This window comes from Microcaecilia unicolor, chromosome 6 (genome assembly GCF_901765095.1).
Source record: "Microcaecilia unicolor chromosome 6, aMicUni1.1, whole genome shotgun sequence".
Classification (NCBI taxonomy): domain Eukaryota; kingdom Metazoa; phylum Chordata; class Amphibia; order Gymnophiona; family Siphonopidae; genus Microcaecilia; species Microcaecilia unicolor.
In genome coordinates, this window is record NC_044036.1 from 263734584 (window position 1) to 263759281 (window position 24698).

At 43.8% G+C, this 24698-nt stretch overlaps 1 protein-coding gene across 1 annotated transcript in view; it reads left to right on the plus strand.

Annotated features, from left to right (window-relative positions):
• RC3H2 (ring finger and CCCH-type domains 2) overlaps nucleotides 1–24698 on the plus strand; it is a 221735-nt gene that overhangs the window by 134656 nt on the left and 62381 nt on the right. Inside the window, exons 13-16 of the mRNA XM_030207326.1 lie at nucleotides 11153–11311; nucleotides 18108–18321; nucleotides 18933–19017; nucleotides 20840–20921. Coding sequence (XP_030063186.1) covers nucleotides 11153–11311; nucleotides 18108–18321; nucleotides 18933–19017; nucleotides 20840–20921 — 540 coding nt within the window. The remainder of the gene's footprint in view (nucleotides 1–11152; nucleotides 11312–18107; nucleotides 18322–18932; nucleotides 19018–20839; nucleotides 20922–24698) is intronic.

The following is a 24698-nucleotide window of genomic DNA, read 5'->3' on the forward strand; positions in this document are numbered from 1 at the left end:
AAGACGAGGCTTAAAGTAAGAAGAGCAAAGGCCAAACTTTATCCTCTGGTTTCAGAGAAGGAAAACCTACTCCAGTTCAAGGTAGAATATAGTGGTAACAGCTGTGACCAAAAAAGACCACTATTCCAATCCAAAGAAGGTCAGTCTTGAAGCATCTCCAAGATTGCAGGCTGGAGTCTCTCTTGAAACGGGCATTTCAAATCTCGGCAAATGTTTTCGACCCCCAAAACACAGTGGAGAAGTTGTCCCCTCACCCAGGAATGTTTAAAACGCCTGAATGAGTACCGCGAAATCTGATCCGAGCAGAAGACATGGTGAAATTCAGCGAACTCGCGCGTACCCGCACCCGTGAAGGTCCATGACCAGCAGGAACCGGAGAGTAACCTAGGAAGGAGATAAGCCACAGGCCCGAAGCTAGCAGGGGACCAGAAAACAGGTTGGAAAATCTTACTAGCGGGACCCAGAGCGGGCGACCGGGACCAGTGGTACGAGCAGACGAAGAAGGGTGTGGCGGAGTGCGGGAGAGAGAGCGGGACACGCGGAGCAGAGGGCAGCGCATCAGCATGAGAGATTGATAGGGGAAACGATGCAAACAAAGATCAGTAAAAATTGACTTCAGCAATCGCACCTAACATGCCCATTTGTGCATTTAACAAAGGAGGACGAACTCACTAGCACGGAGTGGCATAACGTCAGGCCGGGTAGGGGCCTGTAAAAGTGCAGAGCCTTCGACAGCATGCGTTCGGAAGTCTGAACCATGGCAGCCTCACTGATGCAGATCTAGACAGCATTCAAACAGTACTCTGCACAATATAAATATATAAATTGTCCCGTTCACCAAAGCAGATAGTTCAGCAATTGGGGCAGAAAACAGTATCAAACATCGGCAGACCGGATCATAGTTGCCCCCAGAACTTTTGTATGGCGACCAGAAGCTGCAGGAAAAAGCTGGACAAGAATAAGATCGGGGGAATAAAAATGGCGGAAAAAACTCTCCGCCGTCACCATCGGTGAGCTCTGCCTGGGCCTCAGAAATTGTTGCAGAGGTAAAAATGGCGGTGAAGGAAACCATGAGCCACAAGTTACAGCAAATAATTGACAAGCTTGACGGAATGGATCAAAGAATCACCACTTTTACTAATGAAATCCAGGAGGTCCAACAGCGACTGGGGGACGTGGAAACCTCTTCACAAGAGGCCTCAAAATCTGTAGAGCATCTCCAAAAAACGGTATCAACCCTAGAAGATAAAGTGGACGATTTGGAAAATTGTTCTCGCAGAAATAACCTCCGGTTGGTAGGAATACCAGAATCAATACAGGACGTGGAACTGAGAGGTTTTTTGGAGCCCTGGCTCGCCAAGATTTTACCTAATCAGAACACGACGGGGCCACTGAAGATAGAAAGAGCACATTGCCTGGACTCAAGAAAGGAGACCAATACACGACCTAGAGTGGTCATCTTGCGGCTGCTCCACTATCAACATAAGATGGATGTGTTAGCAGCTCTTCGGAAAGGGGAAACGCTGGAGGTGGATGGACATAAGATACTGTGTTTTCAAGACTATTCTACTAAAGTCTCCCTCCAACGCAAACAATTCTCGCAAGTTTGTGGGCGACTACATACAATGCAGATACGATTCAGTTTATTGTACCCGGCTAAACTCAGAATCCAGCACAATGGGACAGTAAGATTCTGTGACACTGCAGAAGCCGCTCAAGCATGGGTGAACCAGCTAGAGGAGGACAGACCAAGTACATCCAGAAATACATGAACAGTGCTCTAGAAGGCAAAAAGTGAGATCGATGCATCTGAAGGAGGGAGGGCAGTAAAAGCCAGAAGGCTCGTGATTATTTGTGACTGAGTTTAAAGTTCTGAAATCGTTAATGCTGTTTGTGACGGTTATAAGGTAGAAGGGGGTAGGAGACATATAAAACATATATTGTTAGTGTGGGTGGGATCCCGGATCGGAGGCACGGAAGTAGTGCACCTTAGGTGCCGCTAAGAGACTGGAAGGATGGGAAGACAGGGGATGGGTGGGGGAGGGGTCGAGGGGGGTACATGGGAGAGCAGGAACTTCATGGTTAAAGAGGAGAAGGGGAAAGCAGGCAACACATTACTCGTTACACGAGGAGTATACTCATGTAGAATTTTGTTTAACCACAGGCGGTGGGGAGTATAGGCTGGGATGCCCCCCCTGCCCACTCAGTGAAGGCATCAAGGTAACATTTTATTGGATAACTGACAACACGTGATGGCCGTTAAAGCAGGGACGTATCTGCGTGGGGCCTCGGGGGCCCAGGCCCCCGCATTCCTCTCTCAGGCCCCCTCTGCTCTGCCTGATTGAAAAAATTCAATTTGCTGCTGCTGCTGCTTTAAACAACGTCTTCCATGTTCCAGGCAGCTTCAGCAGCGCTAGCAGCTACCCTTGTGGCCCCCACACACCAGCTCCTGCTCTCATATGACTCAGAACGTCACAGCGGCGCGAAGAGCCCTGCCCCCCACAGCAGCACGATCAGACGGAGATGCACGCACGCCTCGTGCCTCACTGCTGCCCTACTCACCCGCCTCACGTCGCGCCTTTGCAGTTCGCGCCAAAATCGGATCTCATATAGACGAGTGAGGAGGACGAGGAGGAGGAGTGGAGCACAACGAGCACTGAAGACGAGCCCACCAGGCACCACCAGGAAGCCACCATCCGCTGCCTATCTGTGTATGCAGCAGCACTGAAGGAAGCCTCTCCCTTGCGGTGCTCAGCCGGTGCAGGCAATTTGATAGTGCCTGGCCCTGCCTAGATGTTGAAACCTCTCCCTTGCGGTGCAGCCTCAGGCAATTTGATAGCCAAGCTCCACCACTGTGACTGCCTGCTGTCTACTCTAGTCCAGAGAATCCAGACTCCAGGTAAAAACAAAACAAAAAAACACTTTGGGGACAGGAGGTGATGCTGGGTTGGCTGGTGTTGTGGGGTTAGAATAGCAGAATTGAGGTTGGACTGTGGGGATGGTGGAGTAGGGAAGGACAGGGGGAGCTATGAGACAGACGGTGGGGTATAGAGAGCAAGGGTGATGCAGGTCTTGAAGGATATGCCACTGCAGTAATTATTTTGCAGGACACTATGATGTGTGCTTAGAGGTTGACCAGACTGAAGTCTACTATATTGGGATAATGCAACTTTGTTTCAAAATGTCAGTGTTTCCAAGGATTCTATAAATGTGTATGTGGTTTATATTGATGCAGGACTGACTGTGTACTTAGTAACCCATCATCAAGAACACTGTAAAGCATTATTTAGCAGTATACCAAGCACTACTCAACCTGTATGCTTAGTGCCCCCCCCCCCCCCCCCATTTTAACTCTGGCCCCCTCAAAATGTCAGGTCTAGATATGCCCCTGCCTTAAAGTGGTGACATGGAATGTAGGAGGTATTTCTTCGCCGATTAAACGGCAGAAGATATTTCAAGCACTTCATAAGCAACAGGCATCAATAGCATTACTTCAAGAAACACATTTAACTGCCAAAGAGCATGAGAAATTATGTTGTTGGTGGGTGGGTTCATATTATGAATCTCCGGCGCAGGTGAAAAAAGCGGGGGTCATAATTCTAATTAAGAAAGGGGTCCAAGTCATTACACACAAAATTATAGCAGACAAGGCGGGAAGATTCGTATTGGCACACTTAACAATAGAGCGTCAACCAGTAGTTATATGTAATGTGTATGTTCCCAACACGTATAATAAGGCGTTTTACAAACCTCTTGCATCACTTAACAATATTCAAAGGAACTCCCCTACTGGTAGGAGGAGATTTCAACGAAGTTGGAGATCCCAAATTGGACAGATCTCATGGGGAGAAAAGGGGATCGGGTGCGGACTCCAGAGGAATAGATATGTTGAGTGAGGTCCTAGACCTGGTGGATGTGTGGCGAACTTTGCATCCATTAGAGCGTGATTACACTCATTTGTCTCGCGCACATGCTACCATTTTACGGATTGATTATATCTTTATTTCTCGTCCATTATTCACAAAAATTTGTGCAGCAGAAATAGGCCCCATCAAAATCTCAGATCATGCAATGGTGATGGCTCAATGGGAACCTTCAGAGAGCAATCCTGATCAATTCCAATGGAGGTTCCCCATTCAGCTCTATAAAGATCAGGGCTTCCGAGAGTTCATACTTAAAAAGTATAAGCAGTTTCAAGACACTAATCAGGCACACATGACAACTCCAGTACTCTACTGGGATACAGCCAAGGCCGTACTTAGGGGGGAGATTATTGCTTACACAAGTCACCAGAAAAAGGCAAGGGACAGGGACCTGCTTAGGCTAGAAAAGGAAATAACACGGACAGGGCGTGAATATGGACGCCATCATAACGTCATATTAAAAGCCCAGCTTCTAAAACTGCAGCAAACCCTAAATGAGAGGCTCCATAACAAGGCCCAACAGAATTATGCATACTATAGTTATCAATTATACAAATATGCCAATAAAAGTGGAAGGATGTTGGCTAGGTTGGCAAATCCTAGGCAGGGCCCTTATAAAATAAACACTTGTACTCATCAAATGGAACTTTAGAAAATAAAGATGTCCTAATCAATAGAATCATGCAAGAATATTATAGGAAGCTATATGCTATCCCAGATCCACCCCAGATGGACAGTGAGATGTATCTGGATGGGCAAGATCTTCCGCAAGTAGATACAAAGTGCCTAGACATGCTAAATGCTCCCATAACGGTAGATGAGGTATCATGGGCTATACAACAGGGACCACTGGGGAAGGCCCCGGGCCCAGATGATATAGAGGAGAGTTTTACAAAATGCTGAGGGATGAAGTAATAGTACCCATCACATCAATGTTTAATGTCATAGTGCAGGAGAAACAAATGCCTACTTCCTTAAGAACAGCCCAGATTATAGTGCTCCCAAAACCAGGGCAGGATATACAGAAACCAGAATCTTATAGGCCAATATCGTTACTCAATTTTGAGGCTAAATTATTTGCTAAAGTCTTAGCAAACCGTTTATCCCGAATACTGCCAGACATTATCGAGGATTCACAGGTGGGATTTGTTCAGGGCAGAACAATTACTAAAAATGTGAGAAAGATATTGGTAACATTGGAGGTGGTGTCCACGCAGGCCATACCATCGGTATTAGCTTTGATGCCGAAAAGGCATTCGACAGGGTGGTATGGGACTTTCTATTTGGGACATTTGACGCGTATGGTATAAAAGTGTTTTTCCAGGAGGCGATCCGAGCACTATATTATCTTCCACAAGCCCAGGTGTGGGTTAATGGAATTTTGTCCCCTAGGCAAGGATGCCCACTGTCGCCTCTATTATTTGTCTTAACGTTAGACCCACTGATTAGAAACATCCAACAGACACCCGATGTACAAGGAGTCAAGATAGGCACAGAAACTTTTAAAATAGCAGCTTTCGCTGATGATTTACTTGCACATGTGATCCACCCAGAGACATCACTTACAGCTGTTTTAGAATGTATGGCAGAATTTGGTGACTTCTCTGGCTTTAAGCTAAATTTAGAGAAGTCTGAAGCTTTGCAGAGGGAAGGAGACCAAGTCAGAGATTGGCAGGGACAGCTCCGGTTAAAATGGGCGGAGGAATCCTTCAGATATCTAGGAGTACGCCTGACTATGGATACCACCAAACTTTATAAAATCAATATAAAAAAGCTGTTACAGGATACCAGATGCTCTCTCGAGAGATGGAACCATTTACCTTTATCATTAATGGGTAAAATCAACTTATTTAAAATGATCATATTCCCGAGATGGCTCTATATCTTGCAAGTGTTGCCAATACATGTACTTGGTAAAGATTTATGTAAGTTGAACAGGATGTGTCGAAAATTCCTGTGGGGGAGAGGCGGAAATCAAAATTACGATTTGAATATTTGTGCAATGGATGGGCACAGGGCGGGTTAGGCTTACCTTGTATTAAACAATACAATCAGGCATGCCTTCTGAGACATTTTAGGGATTGGCTGCTTAACACAAATCAACATACGCCGCTTAGTTGAGAACGTACACTATTTAGACCTTGGCATTTGAATTTCCTCCTGCAGGCCAAAACAAAAAGTTGCCACTCATTTGTCGGAAAAGCATACTGCTGCAACCACTGAGAAGCACTTGGCGATTCATTATGCAATCCTGGAGACATGATCCCAATGTAAGTGATCAGCTCCCATTGCGAGGAAATGGGGACTTTCCACCGGGGTTGGAGAAAGGGCTACTTGATAGATGGTCGGCCATGGGGATTACTCTGCTTGAACATTTAATAAATGAAGAGGGGGTCTGTATGGCTTTCAGGACCTGCAGCAGAGACTTTCACTTGCCAATAAGGATTATTACGCATATAGACAATTACATCATTATTGGTTCAGTCTGGACCAGGCAGCTCTGGGCACGAGGATGGGCCATAGACTGCGAGAATTCCTGAGGGGGGGATGCACATGGACAGGTGTCAATATAGAGTTTACATAGAGCTTTAATGTCGCTCAGTCCCCCTCGTACTTATGAGCTACTCAAAGACACATGGAGCAAAGACTTGGGATATGAGTTGAAGGGAATAAATTTTGCAAAATTGATCAAAGATATACCAAAACAAGTGGGTGGGGCTGAATTGCAGGAGAGTCAATATAGGGTAATCCATAAGGGATACATTACACAAACACAAGCAGCAAGGGCAGGCTAGATACCTGATGCCCAATGTCCTAAGTGTAATAGAGAGAGTAATACCTTTATGCATGCATTCTGGAGATGTGATAGAATAAAACTATTTTGGAGAGCGTTACAGAAATACCTTGAGCACTTATCAGGGCAAAGGTTACTCCCCTCCTGGAGAGGAGTGCTTCTGAACAAAAATGATGCTTATGGGATTTCAGATAAAAATTTGGAGTTATTCCTATGTAAGGCATATGCAGTGGGGAAAAATGTATACTTAGACACTGGATGCAAGCGGAACAGCCCTCCGTTTGGTACTGGAGGAATAGGCTCCATGAATTAATGCTCTGGGAAGCCAGGGCGGCCCACGGCAACCCAAAGAGAAGAGAAAATTTTCTCAATATATGGAATACATATTTGCAAAATATTTCCCATAAAGCAAGTACTGTACTTAATAAATTTGGAATGCCCTAGCTTATGGGGCACCCAGTAGACATATACTCCTTGCTTTAGACGGGTAAAGTCCTGTGCTAGATTTTGGAAGGAATTGATACCATGAAGTAAGAAGTTTAAGGTACAGAGGTTAAGGGGGGGCGGGTAGAGGGGGAGAAAATGATGTTAAAAAACTGATGATGCAGCTAAGATGTACGTATATGAATATGATTGGTCACTATGATCACAAAATGTTTGACTTTAATGATTCTGTTCAAAGTGTTTAATTGTCAATAAAAACCGTTAAAACATAAAAGTTGTTAAAGGATCTTGGTGATACTGAGCCTCAGAGATTGCCAGAGGTCAGGGCTAGGACTTCCTCTTGCAGGAGTTGTTGCAAATCCAGATTGCAGAACGCAAGACAGTACAAGCCTAGACATTATGGGTCCTTTCAGCAGCTTCATTTTCAGTTCAGGCAGTCCTCCTTTTGTTCATAAAGAAAGGAAGGCAACCAGGAATTGAGTGCTCCAGTCACCACCCAAATGCCCCAATGATGCGCAGAAATTCCATTCTTTGGATGTTCAAATAGGCAGGTGCCTATTTTCAAGGAATGGACCCTAGTCACATCTGACCAATGGTTTCTTGACATAATCAAGGAAGGTTATAAGCTAGAATTTTCCCACCCATTCACAGATTTATTTTTAGTTTCTCCATGTCACATTTTGGACCTCAAGACAGCAAATCGAGCACTCTTGAGTATTGCATTTCAGAATAGAGACCTTACAGACAGTGTGCCCGGAGACCTCAAAGAAGCTTGTCTTCACATTTCAATTTGGCCACCTCATCAGGGGATTTTTAGATTTAAGGGTAATGGGATTTGATATACCACCATAGGTATTTATATTTCGCCTAACTTGGACATAACTCAAAGCGGATCATAATAAAAATAGAGAAAGACAATGGGCATGGTCCCACAAAACTTCCAGTTTTAGGCAATATGAACTTTTTCAAAGTCATAGTAGTAACAGCGGCCTTCCTTCTGCAAGAGGGGATCAGGGTGCAGCCTTATCTAGACAGTTGGGTTCTAAGAGCCAGTTTTCAAATGAAGAGCCTCCAAATGTCAAACAGACATGCAAGTGCTGGAGTCCCTGGGATGAAGTGGTTGATGCGAGCAAGAGTATTGTGGTTCCTTCCCAGTCACTGGAATACTTGGGAACAAGGTTAGATACAAAAATGGTAAGAGTGTTTCTTCCAGTTCAGAGAATGGTAACGTTACAAGAGCAGATCAGGAAACTTCTGGAACAGCCAGCTCCTTGAGCCTGAGATTACATGCAAGTGCTGGGATCAATTGCAGTGACCATTGCCTTAGACTCAAGTGCATATGTGATCTCTGTAGAGCTTCCTCCTCGGTCATAGGTCAATTCATTTTGCAGTCTTAGGAATGCCACTTCCCTTGGACTTCATTGGCAAGAGGAAGCAAGTTTAAGTGGTAGCTCCAGTCTTGAAACTTGCCCAAAGGAGTGGAACTAGTGGTGTCAGCAGATGATAGTCTGCTTGGCTAGGGAGCCCACTGCCAGAGTCAAATAGTGCAAGCGAGATGGTTATGCACAAAGGCCTCCTGGTTTGCCAACAGGCTAGTGTTTCTTATGGCTCAGAAAGCGTTCTAGTCCTTTGCACTGCTTCTCTGCAGGAGGGTTGTTCACATTTTTTCCTGACAGTGCAACAGCAGTGGTATAAATCAACAGGCAGAGGGGAACAAAGAGTCTAAACACCTAACTCTTTCAGTGGTGCACATAGTAGGAATCTAGAATATGCAACTGGACTTTCTTAGGGAGTATTTCCTCGATCCTGGAGAATGAGAACTATCAACAGCAGCCTTTCACCTTACAACAGCCGATCTGGTTAGTTCTATAGCAACAGGGAAGCCCAAGTGCCTTGATTTTTCAGTCAACAAGGGAGTTCAGAGCCAAAGGCCTTGACTCACTAATTCATCAGTGGCTGCAGGAGGACCTTCTTTAAATTTTTATCCCTGTTCCCAGTGCTTAACAGAGTCCTTTAAAGAATTGCAGCCCATTCAGTTCGAGTAGTACTTGTGGCACTAGACTGACCCAGAAGAACTTGGTTTGCAGACCTAGTCTTTCTTCAGATTGATCAGCTGTTCTGCCTGTGGCAGGAGAGAGATCTTGTATCCCAGAGGCCCATGGTCGTAAAGAATCCTTCCCATTTTAGTCGTATGGCATGGCTATGCCTAAGGAAAATAAGTTATTCAGAGGAATTCATTTCTACATTGCTGTTAGCTAGTAAGCGTTTTGCTTCTACAGCTTATTTGTGGGTTTGACATGTTTTTGAAACTTGTTGTGCAGAGATGGGTATTGCCCCCTTTTACGCCATCAAATTGTTCATATTTTAGCCTTTTTACAGGAGGGTCTCAAGAAAAGTTTCTTTTTGGCGGCATGTGCAGGTAGCTGCTTGGAATGTTAGGGAGGACTAGAGAATGACATGGGAATAAAATTTGTCCCCATCCCTGTAGGTTCTGTCTCCGTCCCCACCTTGTCCCCGCAGGCCTCATCTCCATCACCATTCCCCCCCCCCCTTTGTTCTCATCTGCAGAAGCCTTGAACACTTATGATTTTATATTTAAATCTTTTTATTAAAGTATAAAAAGGAACAATAGGCTGTGCAATTGTTGTGTTTAAATTACAAATAGAAAACAATAACAATGAGCAACTATAATAAACTCTCCCACCACCACCCTCTACCCTTCCAACCCCAACAATAGCTTTCTACTACCCCAAGGAATCCTAATCCACCCTGTTACAATGTCCAGGGGTACAAAATGCAACCCATTCTGTATGCCCTACAGGGGAGAAATATGCCCTTTGAAGCACTGTTATGATTTTTTAATCTGTGGATGAATATCATCAACAGTCTCAGGATTCAGTCTAGCTCTCCTGTCTTCCACAGTCCCTCCTGCAGTAGATGTACAGGATCCCCCATGCAAACTTTGCTAGCTGTGGCCAGCATGTTTGCTTGTTTTTCAAAAAAATAAAAATATTGTCATCTGCATCGATGAAACATAAATAACAGTTCAGTTCATTAACAGGCTTCAAAGTAGAAAGTGACACGGGCACAAACTTTTGTTCTCGTCCTCAGGGCTCTGTCCCCATCTCTGCATTGCCCAATGGGATCTGTCCCCGTCCCCGTGTCATTCTCTAGAGAGGACTTCCTTGGCTTCTCATCTTAATGTGGTTCACTTTCTAAAAGGGTACTCTGCCTTCACCCTCCAGTCCGTTCTGTCTACTCCAAATAGAATCTCAACTTGGTGCTCAAAGCTCTTTCAGGGATCCATTTCTGCACTTTACAGAGGCTAGAGTTTCCATTCAGACAGATCCATCTTTTTTTCCAAAGGTGGTTTCTGCATGTCATGTGAATCAATTTCTGTTTTTTCCTTCCTTTGGAGAGAGGAATGTGGGAGAGAGTTTAAACATTTAAAGTGCTTGGCTGTCTGAAGTGTGCTGATGAGATATCTCGATGTTACTTTTTGGAGAAGTCAGAAAAAAAGAGGTGGCCTCCAATTTTAGATTTCAAAAGATGTGCATGGAAATTTTTCACAGCAAAACTACCTGCACCAACTGCATGTGGGCAGTTTTGCCAGAGTAACTTTCAAAACAAACATATGCATAAGTTGACTGAGAATAGGTGTCACTTATGTATGTAATAGCCTGCAAACTTATTTATTTACTTAAACTATTTCTGTGCTGCCTATAACTTATGTGAGTTTTGACAGAATTACTCTCACTTAATAATTAACCCCCCCTGTTTACAAAGCTGCGCTAGCTGCTGCCACGCGGCAATGCCAACTCAGTCCATTCAAAGTGAATGGGCTGTGGCGGCATTACCGTACCAACAACCGCTAGCATAACTTTGTAAACAGTGGGGTAAGTGTAGTGATGGGGGGGGCTAAAAAAATAATATTACATAATGTGAATCATTTGTGAATCATCACAACTAAATATTTGTTTCTTTTCAATAGTTCTCAGAGAGTGTAAATGATTTGACCGGCCCTGAATTCAAAAACAGAGATCGTTTGTCCCAGTATTCACCATGGTCCTGCAGCAGCATCAGCAGCTGTATAAATTCTATTGATTCAGAGCCCAAGGATGTCATTGCCAATTCAAATACTGCATTAAAAGTAAGAAATTTATTTCTACACTTGTTCAAGTCCTATTTCATTATCTGGAACATACAAGAGTACCAATATATTTTTTTCAGTTTAATGAGAAATGATAGCTTGTCTTTGATTTCTGTGAACAAATAGGGGCAGAAATGAAGGCTAACAAATACAAACAAAAAATGTATGAGGTGATTTTTTTTTTTTTTTTTAAATAAAGCTACTCAAAAAGTGTATTTTTGGGTTTTGGACCTAACACCCTCTTCCTTAGGCCAGAACAGAATGAAACCGGGGAATTCAAGTTCTAAGTAGTATTGTGAAGTTCTTTCTTTTCAAGGTGTGAATTGCTTAATCATCAGCTGTAGTGCAGAATGTTGGCAATTTAATTCAATTTTACAGCACGCATATAGCACATCAGTCACAGATGTTAGGAGCACGCACCAACAACATAGAGTGGGACCTGCCAGCACTTCGTGTTAAGCTAAGTGAGTGCATTGTACATACCAACTTAACCCATTCAGGATATTTGTCCTTAACTAGTTCAGTCATCATCTAGGCAGGTAAGGAGGGACCGGTGCAATGATGGCAGTTGGTCACTGTGCTCAAATGTAGTTGTTTTGACTATATGATTCAAGAGCACTTAGACTCACACTGAGCACTGCATATATAAAAATAAAAACAATAATAATTTTAGTATATGTTTGCATATTTGGCAAATAGTGATATATACTGGTATCGATTGTAATAGTTAAAATTTAATGCCAAGAAGTGCGGAGTGATGCATTTGGAGTGTAGAAACCCAAAAGAGAGATACCGAATAGGAGGGGAGAGTTTAGTAAGCTCGACTGAGGAGAGAGACCTTGGGGTGCTGGTGTCCAAGGATCTGAAGGTGAAGAAACAATGTGACAAGGCGACTCCTGTGGCCAGAAGGATGCTATGCTTCATAGAGAGGGGTATTACCAGCAGAAGAAAGGAGGTGTGTTGATGCCCCTCTTCAAGTCGTTGGTGAGGCCCCACTTGGAGTATCGTGTTCAGTTTTGGAGGCTGTATCTTGCTAAAGATGTAAAAAGACTGGAAGTGGTGCAAAGAAAAGCTACAAAAATGGTATGGGATTTGCGTTGCAAACCATTCGAGGAGAGACTTGCCGACTTGAACATGTATACCTTGGAGGAAAGGAGAAACAGGGGTGACATGATACAGATGTTCAAATATTTGAAAGGTATTAATCCGCAAACTAACCTTTTCTGGAGGCAGGATGATGGTAGAACTAGAGAACATGAATTGAGGTTGAAGGGGAGTGGAGGAGTGGCCTAGTGGTTAGGGTGGTGGACTTTGGTCCTGGGGAACTGAGGAACTGAGTTCAATTCCCACTTCAGGCACAGGCAGCTCCTTGTGACTCTGGGCAAGTCACTTAACCCTCCATTGCCCCATGTAAGCCGCATTGAGCCTGCCATGAGTGGGAAAGCGCGGGGTACAAATGAAACCAAAAAAACAAGGGGGGGGGGGGCAGACTCAGGACTAATGTCAGGAAGTATTTTTTCACGAAAACGGTGGTAGATACATGGAATGCCCTCCCGCGGGAGGTGGTGGCGATAAAAACGGTAATGGAATTCAAACATGCGTGGGATAAACACAAAGGAATCCTGTTTAGAAGGAATAGATCTACAGAATATTAGCGGAGATTGGGTGGCGACGCCGGTATTTGGAGAGTAAAACCATGCTGGGCGGACTTCTATGGTCTGTGCCCTGATCGTAATGTACAAAAAGTGGGAGTACAACCAAGGATACCAGAAACTGGAGGATGTTCTTAAATAAAAAACTTTATTGAAGGTTTGAAGACTCGACACAACGTCGTGTTTCGGCCGTCAGGCCTGCATCAGGAGTCTGCTGTGCAGAGTGCTGCAGAGCAATGATGATGGAAATCCTCTGAAGATCTTACAGCAGTCTCTTACATGGAGAATTGCTAAATAGCAATGAGGTTGATTCTTCAAAAATAACGTAGTAGTCTTTAAAAAGACTATTTAAAAAAAGTCCGTCAAAAGCGCTGCATGATGGGAGGGTGAGAATGTGGGAATCTGATTCCTTTTAGTACTTCAAATGTGCTCTGATTTTTGTTGGTTATCTGTAGTGGGATGGAGTCAAGGCCTTCAAGAGTTTCAGTGAATCCCCAGACCTTGCCACTACATCATGTTTTGTTTTGGGTTTTTTTTAGTTTGGTCAGGTTTGTAACACTGCTATCCCTCTCTCTGTCATGCGCTCCCCTCCACCTCTCATGGCTACTACTACTGCTACTACTACTTGACATTTCTAAAGCGCTACTAGGGTTACGCAGCGCTGTACAATTTAACATAGAAGGACAGTCCCTACTCAAAGGAGCTTACAATCTAAAGGACAAATGTAGTCAGTCAAATAGGGGCAGTCTAGATTTCCTGAAAGGTATAAAGGTTAGGTGCCGAAAGCAACATTGAAGAGGTGGGCTTTGAGCAAGGATTTGAAGATAGGTAGGGAGGGGGCTTGGCGTAAGGGCTCAGGAAGTTTATTCCAAGCATAGGTTGAGGCAAGGCAGAATGAGCGGAGCCTGGAGTTGGCTCCAACATTTTGCTGTTCCCCTCCCCTTTCCTTCTCCCAGAGCTCCAGCATCTCTATTTTTTTCTTCCTCTTTGTTCACCATTCTTCAAACCTGGCTTTACTGGCGGCAGCAGCGATCAACACACACTATTTGCATATCTTTTCTATCTATTACTATTTATTTGGATTTAGCACACACCTTTTCAGAAGTAGGTCAAGATAAATTAAAGTGAGGTACAGTAGGTATTTCCCTGTCCCCAGAGGATTTGCAATCTATGGAGTCTTTTTACTAAAGCATAGCATGTGTATAGGTATAGACTGGGCTGCTTAGCATTTAGCACGTGCTAATTCCATTAGCACGCGCTAAGCTTTAGTAAAAGGGCCCATGCGTTTGTACCTGAGGCAGTGGAGAAGTGATTTGCCCAAGGTCAAAAGGAGCAGGAGCAGCAGACTTTGAACTGCTACTACTACTTATCATTTCTATAGTGCTACTAAACGTACGCAGCGCTGTACACTTGAACATGAAGAGACAGTCCCTGCTCAAAAGAGCTTACAATCAAATCAGGACAGACAAACAGGACAAATAAAAGATAAGGGAATTAATAAGGTGGGAAAGATAAAACATACAAGGGTCCTGTACAAATGAATAGGGGTTAAGAGTTAAAAGCAGCATCAAAAAGGTGGACTTCTAGCCTAGATTTGAAGACAGCCAGAGATGGAGCTTGACATACTGGCTCAGGAAGTCTATTCCAGGCATATGGTTTAGCAAGATGAATAGAATCTGGAGTTGGTAGTGGAAGATAAGGGTACAGATAAGAGAGATTTGCCCAATGATCGGAGTTCCCGGGGAGGAGTGTAGGGAGAGATAAGAGCGGAGAGTTACTGAGGAGCTGCAGAGTGAATGCACTTGTAAGTCTGATGTTCTAACCTCTAGGCCAGTGTTTCCCAAGCCCGGTCCTGGAGTACCCCTTGCCAGTCAGGTTTTCAGGATATCCACAATGAATATGCATGAACTTGTTTTGCATATACTGCATCCATTATATGCAAATCTCTTTCATTCATATTCATTGTGGATATCCTCAGTGGTGTGCTGGTAAATGTTTAACAGGCTCTCTTCCCGGTCCACCTCTGCGCCCCCCCCCCCCCAAAAAAAAAAATTGCAGAGCTGGCTACAGCCGGGGAGAGAGCCTGGGGGGGGGGGGCAATGCATTACTCCAGGAAAAAAAAATATTTTATGATCCCAGGTTCCAATCTAATTCATGTTTAATGTGGGATAAAATGCCATAAATAAGTAAATATATATAAACTTTTAATGTTGAGCACCTGATTCTCAAAGTGGACATATTCCAAACACTATAATGAAAATAAAATGATTTTTTTCTACCCTTGTTGTCTGGTGACTTTGTTTTTCTGATCATGCTGGCCCAGTATCCGATTCTGCTGCTATCTGTCCTCTTAACTCCGTTTCCAGGGCTTCCTTTCCATTTATTTCTTTCCTTTCCTCCTTTCTTCTTCATTTCTGGTCCTCCGCAGACTTGACTGTCCAGAGGAATCCAGCTTCTGCCTATTTTCTTCATCCATGTGCAGTTTTTCTCCTCTTTTCCTTTTCCCTCATCTCCTTCCTCACTCTTCCCTCCCCTCCATCCATGTCCAGCATTTCTTCTCTCTCCCTTCCCTCTCCTCCATCCATGTCCAGCAACTCTCCTCTCCCCTGCCCCCCCCTCCAGCCATCCATACCCACCCAGCGATTCTGTCCTCTCCCCTGCCCCCCCTTCAGTCATCCATACCCACCCAGTGATTCTCTCCTCTCCCCTGCCCCCTCCAGCCATCCATACCCACCCAGCGATTCTCTCCTCTCCCCTGCCCCCTCCAGCCATCCATACCCACCCAGCGATTCTCTCCTCTCCCCTGCCCCCTCCAGCCATCCATACCCACCCAGCGATTCTCTTCGCTCCCCTGCCCCCCCTCCAGCCATCCACACCCACCCAACGATTCTCTTCGCTCCCCTGCCCCCCCCCCCTCCAGCCATTCACACCCACCCAATGATTCTCCTCGCTCCCCTGCCTCCATCGCAGCAGCCGCAGTGGAAAGCCCGTCTCTAGCCTTCGCTTCGTTTCCTGTCAGTGTCCCGCCCTTGAAGAAAGAGGAAATTATGTCAGAAGAAGGTGGGACACTGACGGGAACGAAGTGAAGGCTAGAGACAGGAGCGGCGGGAGATGAGGTAAGCATGGCTTGTGGCGCCCTCCTGCCATGCTTACCTCACCGCCGGGTTGCGCCGCCCCTGGGAGCCGGCTCGCTTTAAAAATTTAACAACCGGCTCTTGTGAGCCGGCTCCAGCACACCACTGGATATCCTGAAAATCAGACTGGCAAGAGGTACTGCAGGACCGAACTTGGGAAACAATGCTCTAGGCTACTCCATTCCGTATTTAGTAATCTGTGGTAATCTGGATTGTTCCTAATTTTCCCAACAGATGTACATTCATGGTGTAAGGCCCATGTAATATTTAGGGCACCACCTCTTTGTAGGAGGGTCCTTGTTTTGGAAGTTAGTGCTGGTATGGTAGATTTGAGTGACTCTTTTTAAGCCTTTTCTATTACTTTTTGGCCTGCTCAGGCGGGAGACGGGAGTTCAGGGAGCAAGAGCAGAAAAAAAAGGTGTGGAGCACAAATAAGTGAATGTGGAATGGGGTTTTGTCTTGAAAAGAGAGAAGGAATGTTGGTAAAAGGGAGTACAGAGGCAAGAGTTTAGGGTGGCCAAAGGGGAAGTCGGATGGGTCCAGTTTGCAACCCCATTTGAGATCAATGTTTTGAGGTATTCAGGTGTTCAATTTTTTAGTATGTATTTGATCATTTCTTCCCCTACATCTCTTTGCACATACCCAAGTGACACCCTTCACTGCCCCAGATGGAACCCTACTAGAAGGTCATTCCATTGTTTTGTTTCATCTATTGACAAAAGCTTTGACAGCTGAACAACTTTCACATGAGAGAACAAAACAAACCTGTAGGGGCATAATCCTCTCTCATGTTCTTTCTATTTAAGGCACTGCCCTTCTGGGAGGTTTTTAAACTACTATGAGGATTTTAAATCTGTGTCTTCAGACAATGGAGATTATTTATGGTAGTCCTATTATTAGATTTCAGTTTACTGTTTTCTAGTTTACCTCATTCATTGTATTTATGTTTATACTTGGTCATTGTACTATTGTTATGCTGTTAACAAAATTGTAAGTTTTATGTTAAACTTTACCTGCTTTATACCACCTTGGGTGAATCTCTTCATAAAGGTGGTTAATAAATCCCAATAAAAAAATAAATATTCTATTTAGTGATCCAGGGCTAGATGCAAACTCCTCTAGAACTGAAACCCTTAGTTCTGTTTCTATGATGATAATCACCTCCCTTTTCCTGAGCATGCCACCTTCAGTTAGAGGCTGATCAACTTTGGTTTTCAGTTTCGGTGCCAAAACCAGCCCCAAATCCAGATTTGGCAATGCCATTGTTTTGGCCGAAAATGGAAGTGCAGTTTTGTCTGAAACCGAAGTTCCCTGCCCCCATGATCACTCTGTCATCGCCCCCACCACAGAAACCCCATTCCCCCGGGCCAGCGCACCCCCCCCCCCCCCAAGTAGAAAACACATCTCTCCAGACTGCGCACCAATTCCGGCCTCCTCAAGTCTACCTTTGAAAATTCCTGAAGGTCTAGTGGTCTCTTCAGGGTAGGAGCGATTCTCTGCCTATTCCGTAGTCAAAATGGCTGCTGCAACTTTCTATGGCAGCCATTTTGACTACGGAGCTGCTCCGAAGAGGCCACCAGGGCTTTCCGACTGTAGGCCCAGGAAGTATTGGGGGGAGGGCAGAGTTGGTGGGTAGCCTGGTGGGACAGGTTTTCTGCAGTGGGGGAGGGGGAGGCTGACCTGGGGTTGGGCCTATGGCAGGGTGATTGTTTCGGCTTCGGTTCCTGCTAAAACTAATAGCCCTGGATTCAGTCACCCTCTGCCTTCAGTGCACATCCACACCACATCAGCCACAGCAAACTAGACACTTGGAATAGGTCTCTGTGCAAGACTATGGTTAAACTATGAGAATAATCCAGGAGAGTTTTTACTCAGAGAAATATACGGACAAATATTTGTTCAGTCTAAATTTGCCACCTTCTTTCAGCAGTAGTTTAATATGCAGAATGTTCCCTCCTCTCCTTCCTCATTTGATTTATTTTTTATCAAATTTTGTGCATTAATATGTAGGACCTCAACAGTAGTGATGTTAAGAAAAGAGTAAATTTGTTTGAAGCTCAAAGAAGAGCCAAGGAAGAAGATCCTATCATTCCCTTTAGCGATGGACCAATCATCTCCAAGTGGGGTGCAATTTCCAGATCCTCCCGAACTGGCTATCACACCACAGACCCAGTTCAGGCCACTGCTTCCCAAGGAAGCACTACTAAGCCCATCACTGTCACAGGTAAATGGTTTTCTTCCTGTCAGTAGAAACTTCTGCTTGTACACAAGGGATAAATTTCATATTGGTATTGTACTGGGTAATCCCTGCTCCTTCATGTTCCTTTCATTAGCTTCACACATCTCTAGTTTAATAACATCTCTGAATAGCATGCAAACATTTTTTTCTATTTTTATTCCATCTATAGTAATGTGCTAGCTCTTTATAGATTTGTTTACCATGGTGTCCTTGTACTAGTTAGTGAATATCACTATAATAGCATTTTAGGTTCCTTTACACCAGGGGTATCGAACCTCGACCCTCGCTAGGATGGATTTTCAGGATTTCCATAATGAATATGCATGAGATGTATTTGCATACAATGAAGGTAGTACATGCAAATAGATCTCATGCATATTCATGGAGGAAATCCAGAAAACCTGACTGGAATTTGGCCCTTGTATACCGGAAATACTATCTGATACTCCCCATTATCTGAGAAGCTCCTGAATACAAGCCTCCCCCCACCACACAACATTCTTGGCAGTACAAAATGTTAGCCATGGAGCTATCACTCTAGCACTTTCTCCTGTCCTAATATAAAATGACAATTATTTACTTCTTCTATTGTTTAGATTATGTCCCTTATATCAGTGCTGTTGATTCAAGGTGGAGCTTGCGTGCCTCCGATGCCACCTCATACTCGCAATATATAGAAAGGTGGGTATTTAATTTTTGTGTAATGGTTAAATTGGAAATGTGTCTTACCGCAGCTCATATTTTAGGAGCATTAAAGTACATTTTCTCCATAAATATTAGTGACCGATCTATTGTTATATATCTATAACTGTACGGTAGACCTGAAACTAATCTTGATGAACCTGGAGATGCAATAAACCAAGTCGACAAATTTAAAGAGCAGTAAATCACCTGGACCAGATGGTATACAGCCCAGAATACTGAAAGAACTCAAAAATAAAATTGATGATCTAGTATTAATACTCTGTAACCTTTCATTAAAATCATCCTTGGTCCTTGAAGATTGGGTGGTGACCAGTGTAACACCAATTTTTAAAAAGGGTTCCGGAATTATCCTGGAAATTATAGACCAGTAAACTTAATGAAAATGCTAGGTAAAACAATAGAAACTTTTATAAAGCACAAAATTACTGAACCTATAGACAAACGTGGTTTAGTCAACTTGGATTCAGTCAAGGAAAATCTTGTCTCACCAATTTGCTGCATTTTTTTGAAGGCGTGAATAAACATTTATTTATAAAACCTTTTCAAACCCTCCTCTTGCTCATGCCATTCAACATGGTATACAATATTCAGTAATATAAAACAAAAGTTAAAATAAACACAGTTAATGCAGATGGCATAACAAGCAGGTCCAATCTTCAAACAAAGTCTTGGGGAAACAAATGACTTCAAGGCCATTCTAAAACCCAGAAGTGATGTCATCCTTATATATGTATATGTTTATTAAAATTATCTTCCAGTAGATTATTCCATACCGCTGTGGCAGTCTGCCTAAAGACCTTTTTTCCTCCACATTTGTTTCCCTTAAACAGACTTATCTGGAACCCTCAAACAAATTTCTCTGTGAAGAATGCAGTATCTGCGACCCACGCCGCCTACCTGACGGTGTAGGCTGAGGGTTTCCCACCAAATGCTGTTTGCCGAAGAGCAAACCGAAGCTACAAGGCACTGCTTGCCGAAATGCAAGCCGAAACCACCATCCACCGCTTACCAGAGCGTAAGCCGAAATCTGAACACTGCTTGCCGAAATACAAGCCGAATCCACCATCCACAGCTTACCAAAGTGTAAGCCAGAATCCACACCTCCGAAGAGGTCGGACAGACTGGACTCAATTTCCTAGGCCTCCTGGATCCTCTTAACAGGCCCTTTTTCTTCTCAGGGTGAAATGGGTCCAGCTCCAAAACCCTTCTCTCGGTCGCCCCCTAAGTCCAGAGGGTCTCAGCTCTCCCCCCTCCTGGCCCTGAGAGCAGCGGAATCCAGTTTCACTTCTGGGCTTTAAAATAATCCCAACCTTTTGCCAGTCCAAATATGCAAATAGGTATGTAGATCAGCGTTCTGGTCAACATTAGCTATCTACAGTTTTCTCCCACAATAGGTGTTCCACTCCTCGCCTTCAGGAATGGGCTAGTCTGTTGTCGCCTCCCACATAGTCTCTACCCTGGACTACAACCACCCCAGCAGGGTTCCAGGGGTCCACCTGAGTAGAATGGGAATGGACTAAACCCAGGCGTTCTTCCTATGTTTGGCTGGAGACACACTCCCTTGTCTGGGGATCTGCTTCCCAGTGATGGGACAAACACCCCGTCACAAGTGCAAATCTGCAAACATGGGCGTGTTAATTGAGTGACTCTTAAACTTTAAATCTAAAAACACCCACTTCCTCATAGGAAGCCAATATAGCTAAGCCGATAATTGTTATACTACTTTTTGTCAAAAAACCTAGCAGTTTTTAGTTCTTGCAGACCAAGATGCTTACATATTTGTTTCCTCTTCTTAAAGGGACAGATTTCTGATTGTGGATTTCTCTGGTCAGAAAAAGCATTCCAGTGCTGGAGATATGTTGAAGACTGAACCACAGCAGGTATATTTTCAGTTTCATTTTCTGTGAATTCTTTGCCCTTGAAGATTAGAAATAAATATAAATGTAATTCTGTATTTTCTAAAAATCTCCTAATCTGTGATCAAGTAATTCTAAAATGTTCTGTTGGCATACATTGTCGGTCACTTTTCTTGAGGGCCACAAATCATTTTGCTTTAAAAATCTGCAATATCTGTTCCTATTTTGGGTGCGCCAAGACACATTGTTCTGTAATAAAGGTTTGGGTTAGGAAAATTATTCCCACACATTGCCAAAGATCCCTATAGCTTATCCGTAGTTTGTGAAAGTGTTTCTCTGGAGATAGTGCCAACCAACACTGTAGCGCTATAGAAATGATAAGTAGTAGTAGAATCAGGTGCAGGAAGTGGAAAAGTGGTAACTCTGTGCCGGTGAAGGTCTTGTGCCCTAGAAACCACACAGATATGAGTGAGGGATAAGGGAAAGAAGGTAAAGACAGTGCATAGGAGAGGAAAGGGAAAAGGAGGAAGGAATAGTCATTTCAAGCTAGTGAGTGAGGATAAAAGTTGGGGGGGGGGGGGAGGAGGGAGGCTGCTTATTTTTGTATATGTGATGGGGAAAGAAATCACTCTTGTACTGGTGCGAGCAGAGTAGATCTATGACTAAGGAAAAATTATTTCTTACCTGCTAATTTCATTTCCTTTAGTCGACTCACTGTTCTGAGCAAGTGAGTGCTATCCCCTCCTATCTGCAGGTGGAGGTAGATTTAAAAAATGGTCTTTTCCAGTAAACTCACTAGTATAACCTGCTGGTGCTCAGGGGAAATCTCCAGTATGTGTCTTGTCTGCCAATAAGCAGCAGAAGATCCCTTGGTAACACACACCCATACCCCATCAACCACTGCAGCTGCAATGATCATCAAGCGAACATAACACCACAGAGTGGCACTCGCAGCCTTACATATCCAAGGATTGCCTGTTTTGTGTTTGAATCATTCCCTGTCTTTTTTTTTTTTTTAATTGTAATGGCAGAGCAGAGCACCCCAAGGGCAGACTTATACGGTCTGTGCCAGAGCCGGTGGTGGGAGGCGGGGCTGGTGGTTGGGAGGTGGGGATAGTGCTGGGCAGACTTATACGGTGTGTGCCCTGAAGAGGACAGGTACAAATCAAGATAGGGTATACACAAAAAGTAGCACATATGAGCTTATCTTGTTGGGCTTACTGGATGGACCGTGCAGGTCTTTTTCTGCCGTCATCTACTATGTTACTTTGTAACCCCGGGCCTCATCTTCCAAGGGCGGGCTTCAGAATGATGACTAAAGGAAAGGAAATTATCAGGTAAGACACAATTTCACTTTCCTTGTTTTGCTGGACCGTTCTGAACAAGTGGGATGTACCCAAACAGAACTACTGGATGGAGGAAGACAAAACTCTCCTGAGGACAGCTCTGCCAAAGTCCAAGCAGGTCCTAGTAAGCACATCCAGTCTGTAATGCTTCACAAAGTAAATGGAGAGACGACCATGTTGTCACCCTACAAATCTCTGAGACGACCTTCCAGGCTTCCACCAATGAAGTTGCCTGAGCCCTCGAGTGGGCCTTCAAACCAAGAGGCACCAACTGATTCTTACAAACATAGGCTGACTCTAGGACCACCTTCATCCACTGCGCAGTGATAATTGTAATTATTGAAAAGTTTGCATCAAGACCAGCACCAATCTGAACAGAGTTATTGTAACACTGGAAGATAAGGCCATTCCAAGCTAAGTAAAATAAATTTTTGTTTGTCAACTCATAAGTTTAAGTGAATAGTAGAGGCAGGTAGGAATGGATGATGGTGGATTGGTGATATAAGTTATTGACCTTGGTCGATGTAATACACTAAAAACTGAGCACTTAACGCTATAGGAAAATAAGGGTGGCACAGCAAAGCATAAAAAAAATTTATGGTATCCTGTAGGAGTTTATACAAAAGGTAGGAACCGGAGAGTCATATAACCCATGCAAATTTGAGGAAGTTAAAATTGAATGCCAAGAAGTGTATAGTGATGTACTTGGGGTACAGAAACCCAAAAGAGAGATACCTGATAGGAGGGGAGAGATTAGTAAGCTTGACTCAAGAGAGAGACCTTGGGGTGATGGTGTCCAAGGATCTGAAGTTGAAGAAACAATGCAACAAGGCGGCGGCTGTGGCCAGAAGAATGCTAGGCTGCATAGAGCAGGGTATAACCAGCAGAAGAAAGGAGGTATTGATGCCCCACTTGGAGTATTGTGTTCAGTTTTGGAGGCAGTATCTTGCTAAAGATGTAAAAAGACTGGAAGCGGTGCAAAGAAAAGCTATAAAAATGGTATGGGATTTGTGTTGCAAACCGTATGAAAAAAGACTTGCCAACCTGAACATGTATACCTTGGCGGAAAGGAGAAACAGGGGTGACATGATACAGATGTTCAAATATTTGAAAGATATTAATCAGCAAACAAATCTTTTACGGAGACGGGAAGGCGGTAGAACTAGAGGACTTGAATTGAGGTTGAAGGGGGGCAGACTCAGGAGTAATGTCAGGAAGTATTTCACGGAGAGGATGGTGGATACATGGAATGTCCTCCTTTGGGAGGTGGTGGAGATTAGAATGGTATTGGAATTCAAACGTGCATGGGATAAACACAAAGGAATCCTGTTTAGATGGAATGGATCCATAGAATCTTAGTAGAGATTGGGTGGCAACATCGGTAATTGGAAAGAAAAAACAGTGCCGGGCAGACTTCTGCAATCTGTGCCCTGATCGTGACTGTATAGATATGGATGGGCTAGAGTGTAAATTTTAAGGGGCTTCGACATTAACTTCAGAAATTTTAGTACAAGAGCAGTACTGGGCAGACTTCTACGGTCTTTGTCCTGCAAATGTCAAAGGCAAATCAAATTTGGGTATACATATAAAATATTGCATACCATGTATAATGAATTTATCTTGTTGGCAGACTGGATGGACCATACAGGTCTTTATCTGCCATCTTTTATTATGTTGCTATGTTTACTATGAAAACCGTTTTGAGCACAAGGTCCTTGAGCAAAGCACACCATAAGGACTCAAAAGGAGCTTCAGAGAGCAATCTCCTCTCTTAATGCAGTAACAGATACCTTGGTAAAAGATAAGTTGAAGGTCTCTTTAAAGTTGGAACACCTTGAGAATTACAATAGACGTTTAAACCTACGGATATTGAATTTTCCTGTTTCAAGTGGAATTGCTCCGATTGATTTCCTAAAAAAATATCTTTTGGAAGTTCTTGCTTATCCTCAATCTGCCATTCCACCGATTAATAACATTTACTACTTGCCTGATTCCAAACAACCCAAGGTGAATCCAACAGTAAATAATCAGACTCCTGAATTGAATTTGCAAGATATATCGGCCTTTTTGGAAGAGTCTTTGTCAGAAGTACCTACTCGAAGGACGCTTTTGGTATCGTTTGTCTTCGAGCAAGACGTGAAGGCGTTACTTAGACTCTATTTTAAGAATTCAAATAGAATTTTTTGCGGACAAAAAATCTGGATTTTTCCAGATGTGATTAGGTCTACACAAGATCGTAGGAAAGTTTTTCTAGCTTATAGAGAAGAGATTAAAACAATGGGTGCTACATTTGTGTTAGCTTATCCATGCAAATGCTGTATTACCTGGACCTTTAAAGAATCCAGCAGCAGGCTTTGATCCGGACCTTGCTGTAAAAACTAAGACCTTGGGAATCTGTGCCTTTCAGGGAGATAGTGCCCACTCAATACACCTAATCTCAAAAACCTTCTTTACC